This window comes from Aedes albopictus, chromosome 1 (assembly GCF_035046485.1).
Source record: "Aedes albopictus strain Foshan chromosome 1, AalbF5, whole genome shotgun sequence".
NCBI classification, from domain to species: Eukaryota; Metazoa; Arthropoda; class Insecta; order Diptera; family Culicidae; genus Aedes; species Aedes albopictus.
In genome coordinates, this window is record NC_085136.1 from 219757504 (window position 1) to 219762821 (window position 5318).

Consider the following 5318-nt stretch of genomic DNA (forward strand, 5'->3'; position numbering starts at 1 on the left):
ATAGCCTTGGTTTCCCTTTGTTTGTTCTGCTTTGTCCTATTTGGGTTACGTCTTTAAGGTCGAAGGAAAGTGAGTTCTCTCGTGGCTCTCGTGACATTGAGAGAGCGGGCGCTGCAATGGGGTGCTTATAACAAGTTTTAGCATTAAGCTTAGTTTGGTGTTTGAAAGAAATCGCTCAAGAAACTTTTTGACCGATTCCTGGCAGAAACTTTCCCCGGTGATTGCCATTTGAACTGTCATTTCTTCGCAACTGACTACTGTGATCGAAGAAAAACGGTTTCTTGGGCGATTCAGGCAAGGAATTTCCCATGCATCGAGATAGGCCGAAAAATTCCTTCTGAACTGCAAACAGCCCTTTAAGAAGATGAATTGGTATCATCGTAGTATTAACACAGTTGCTATAAACATGGACAGTAATAACTTTGGTCTGTTTCTGCATTCTCTGTTTGCCGCGCACTGACTGATAATAGAAGAAACGAAGAGCACACTTGACCATCAATTAAAAACCAGTTTACCTATCTCTCCGCCGTTACATGTGTAGCTCAATCACCTACATATTTCCAAGCTCCATCTTGTCTCCCGCGGCTGAGCCATCCAGTCTCTCGTTACGCGCGCAACGGAGCGGTTTTCTTTTGCGATATGTCGTCCAGTTCAGATTGCAGCAGCAAAGATCCCAACATAATCTACGGTGGTCCTCTCCCAGCGACCTACAACCGAGGATGTCGCTCGCTTGGGGAGCTTGTGGTACAAGAATTGTCAAGGGATCCGGGGAAAGTGGCCCTGATTAACGGAGTCACAGGTCTGCAGCTTACCAATGGAGGCATTCTTCAGCAATCGTTTTGCATTGCGGACCATCTGAGGGGACTTGGGGTGGGCAAAAATGACGTAGTGGCGGTAGTTAGTGAAAATCGATTTGAATACCCGATCGCAATCTGTGGAGCGTATCTGTTGGGAGCCGCCGCAGCGCTGTTCAATCCAGGGTACACCGAACGTACGTTGATAGTGTTGTCTTATCTTGTTTGTTTGATAACAGATGGATGATTTTATGTTTAAACAACAAGCTATTTGCAGGTGAGATGGAGCACGCTATCAGGCTGGCAAAACCAAAAGTCATCTTCGTGTCAACACAAGCTAATCTGAAGGTGCAAAAGGCATGCATAAAGATTCGAAGACCTGTTAAGTTCGTACATTTTGATAACGGCTCTGGAGGGCGATCATGGCATGATTGTCTGGAAAACTCCGAACGTAGACAGTTTGCACTAAATAAGTTAGTTCCGGAACCGGTGGACGTAGAGAATCATGTAGCGCTGATTGTAATGTCCTCCGGGACAACCGGATTACCGAAAGGAGTGCAGATTACTCAACGAAATATTATGACGACATGCTTTTTTATGGAGTATGAATTACTTTAATCCTAAAAACTGTCAGACCTTTAATTATTTCGACCTTTTAGGACACTTCTGGAGAAAATTGGTACAGATCAAGAAGAGTTGATTGCAGTTGATATTTTGCCTTGGTTCCATGTGGCAGGAGGCGTCACGATGATGAACTGTTTGCTCAATGGAATGCGGTTGGTTTATCTTTCGAAGTTCGTTCAAAGGACCTATCTGGCATGTATAGAAAAATATCGACCAAATACGTTGAACATGGTTCCTCCAATCGCCGTATTTCTCGCCAAGAACGCCATGGTGGATGAATATGATCTATCGTCTGTCAAAACAATCATCAGCGGTGCAGCGCCTTTGAGTCGCGAAGTTGAGGATTTGATCCGATCCCGTTTGAAGGTTTCTTCGGTGCGGCAAGCCTACGGTATGAGTGAAACAACCCTGGCAATCCTTGCCCAACTTGACGCTGAGAACAAACCCGGTAGCGTCGGTAAGATCCGCGAAGGGCAGTGGGCTAAGGTAGTTGATACGACCACTGGTCGAACATTGGGTCCATACCAGAATGGTGAACTCTGGTTCAAGGGTACCCTAATCATGAAGGGATACATTGGACGAGAGGAAGCAATCGACAAGGATGGCTGGCTACATACAGGAGATATTGGATATTATGATAGTGAACGCGACTTTTTCATCGTTGATCGACTGAAGGAGCTGATCAAATACAAAGCTTTCCAAGTACCTCCAGCTGAACTGGAAGCAGTTTTGTTATCCCACCCAAAGGTGAAGGATGCCGCAGTTATCGGTGTACCGGATGAGAAGGCTGGAGAATTGCCCATGGCTTTCGTCGTGGCTGCTGATGGAGTACAAGTTAACGAGCGAGAAATCATAAAATTTGTAAACGACCAAATGTCAGTACAGAAGCACCTTCATGGAGGCGTAAGATTCATCAATGAAATACCAAAAACTGCAAGTGGTAAGATACTGCGACGAGCACTCCGGGAAATGGCAAAGAATAAGTGTAAAATGTAACATTTTCTAAAATATGTATGCTTTGGTTTTAACAAGAATTAAATTTCAACTAATTTGCAAATGGATGGTACGATGGATCGTTTCTTTTCCCCAAAATGGTCAACCAAATCCCAAATAAGAAAGTAATTAGCACTCCTAAAAAAAAGATTCGCGCCTACCCACCACAATAATGGAAACGCAAATCTTCCTTCAATTGTCACAAATTGACTGCTTGAAAACGAAAGAAAAAACACAACCACTACAACAATTCCACAAATGGACCGTAAAAATGCTTTCTTCCTGATGAAACTGTACGACGACGACGACGACGGTTGCCGTTTTTGGTTTCGGGTAATTTTTGGGGTACCGTGCTAGGCGGAGTCAACTGCGGAAGAAGTGAAGTGTGAATACGGGATGCTGTTTAGTTAGTTGCCGAAGACAAACTGATGGTGGGGGTATAGCTGAGAAATTCTCTAACGGTCCACTTTTGAGTCATTCTATGATGAATGGGAGATGGTGATGGAGGAAGTGCGATGTCGTGGAACACGGTTTTGTTGAGTTAATTAAGGTTTCAAATAAATGAGTAACCCTAGAATAGGCAAATTCCGGTGGGAAATGTTGAATATTCGCTACATTTCCTTTTGGCATTGGATTCCAACGAAAATATGTAGCGTAGCAAAGCAAAGATAACCGTACACATAGTAGTTGCTACTCCGTGATGGACCAGAACAATCGAATTTGCACAGAGATCCAATGAATGGTGCTTGGGACTCTCACACTCTCAATGTGCACAATTCGAGAGTTCAATATTTTAAAGTCAATAACGGCGCAGGCCACGTCCTTACGGTCATCGGGAAACCGACTTTCCCTCGAAAGTTACCACGCGCTTCTGATTTCGCATTCAATATTCGCGTCCTCATCTCCCTACCGAGTAAAAACCGACCGACTCACGGAAATAGTCGCGCGTTTCCCACAGTATTGAACTTAGAGCCCGAGCAGCAGAAAATATCAACAGCATAATAGAATCTGTTATTTTGGCATAATAATTGTATAAAGGAATCAGTAATATTTATGTTATTAACATATCTTATTATGTTATAAACTTGTCTATCATAAGCGGCAAAATAACAAAAATCATAACAAAAAAATGTTCTTGGAAGACCAATCAAATAACATGTTTGGTTAGATTCCATAACAACTTAATAACAATGAATTATGCAGAGTATACGGAGAATAAACTTTCAAGCTTAGATAGCTATTTTCAATTTATGTATTTTACTAAGAGCAGACCCAGGTGTTACCGGTGATCGAAAGCCGTTGAGGTAATTAAGCCAATTATTTTAAATTTGCTCAATGATTGTTGTGAGCCGCAATCACTTTCTTCTTACCCGAGCAGAAGAAAATATCAACAGCATAATAAAATATGTTATTTGGGCCTAATAACTGTATAATGGAATCAGTATTTTTTATGTTAGTAGCATAACATATTATGTTATAAACTTGTCTGTCATAAGCGGCAAAATAACAAATATCATAACAAAAAATGTTCCTAGAAGAATAATTCATTAACATAAATAAAAAATAAAAAAAAAAATCGCGTTAAGTACTGTTCCTTTGAATTACACTAAGAATTTGCATCCTTTGACAGATACGTATTTCGACCTCAACTGTAAGGTCGTCTTCAGTGTCTTGTACTTGACTCGACAAGACACTGAAGACGACCTTACAGTTGAGGTCGAAATACGTATCTGTCAAAGGATGCAAATTCTTAGTGGAATTCAAAGGAACAGTACTTAACGCGATTTTCTTTTTATTTACAGATATTCCCCTAACAAGCCCAGGTTAAAAATTCATTAACATGTTTTGCTAGATCAATTACAACTTAATAACAGGAAATTTGTGAACTTGTTACTGTTTTGTTATTCTTTATCACATATTTGTACATTCTCTATAGCAGAATAATAACTAAACATGTTCTACAACAAAATATTATTATTCAAATTATTCAAATGTTATCTTGTGGATATATCCCAAAAACTTGAATATAACGAAATAAGATTGCCCAACAAAACATATTATTAAAAAGACATATTTTGATAAGTTAACAATAACAAATTATGATATAAAAACAGGCTATGTGATTCTGTTGTTATCAATTTGCTATTCTCCTCTGCTCGGCTACATTTTTATCGTTTCAATATTAGGCCTGCACCAGAGCTACAAGATTAATTTGCAGATATTACAGACTCCAGGAGTCCTCATGAAAACGCATTGGTGAAATAACCACAACTTCTTCTAGTATGTAAAGAAAAAAAAACTCGGAATGATCTCACCCAGTTCCATGTCGTCGAATGACCGCAACCACTCCTTAGCTCCTTCAATTTTCTGCAATACTGTTTGCTACCAAGTGTGCATCCATCTTTATCATTTCACGAGAAAGAACAATGTGCAGCTGCCCCAAACAGTGTCACTTTTCACTTTTTCCTTCGAATAATGCAACGCGACCGAGATTTTCATCGCAACTGACACAAACACGCGTCACTTTTCGTTTTTCCGCCGAACAATGCCACCCGATCGCGATCCCCATCGCAACTGCCCCAAACATGCGCTATTTTTCACTTTTCACTTTTTCCTTCGAACAATGCCACCCGATCGCAACTCTGGATTCCAACGAAAATATGTACATGAAAAACAAAAACGATAATGATACGAAATTTTAAACTTTACTTCTTGAAATGAAAGTTATGTATACCCTTACACCTGTTCGTCCACACGGTTTACACACACTCATCAGGTGGATTCCTTTTTTTAGTTTTTGTATTAACGAGATTTTTAGCCCTACGTTAGTTCAACTCGGGAACCATGCTTTAATTCCCTGCTGGAAGAAGAGCTCTCAATTTTTGTGAGCTTGTCTGAAGTGGGATT

At 40.5% G+C, this 5318-nt stretch overlaps 1 protein-coding gene across 1 annotated transcript; it reads left to right on the forward strand.

Moving 5' to 3' along the window:
• Positions 1-429: 429 nt before the first annotated feature.
• Positions 430-2479, forward strand: LOC109621631 (luciferin 4-monooxygenase). Its single transcript, XM_020075714.3, has 3 exons — positions 430-991; positions 1072-1396; positions 1454-2479. The coding sequence occupies exons 1-3, from the start codon at positions 640-642 to the stop codon at positions 2412-2414; spliced, it is 1638 nt and encodes a 545-aa protein (XP_019931273.3). The 5' UTR covers positions 430-639; the 3' UTR covers positions 2415-2479.
• The last annotated feature ends 2839 nt before the right edge of the window (positions 2480-5318 follow it).

What these genes read in the sequence shown, in the direction of transcription:
- LOC109621631 (XM_020075714.3), top strand. Translation starts at nt 640, where the DNA reads ATGTCGTCCAGTTCAGATTGCAGCAGCAAAGATCCCAACATAATCTAC. An exon ending in CAATCCAGGGTACACCGAAC is followed by an intron (nt 992 to 1,071) that starts GTACGTTGATAG and finishes AGCTATTTGCAG; the next exon opens with GTGAGATGGAGCACGCTATC. An exon ending in ACGACATGCTTTTTTATGGA is followed by an intron (nt 1,397 to 1,453) that starts GTATGAATTACT and finishes TCGACCTTTTAG; the next exon opens with GACACTTCTGGAGAAAATTG.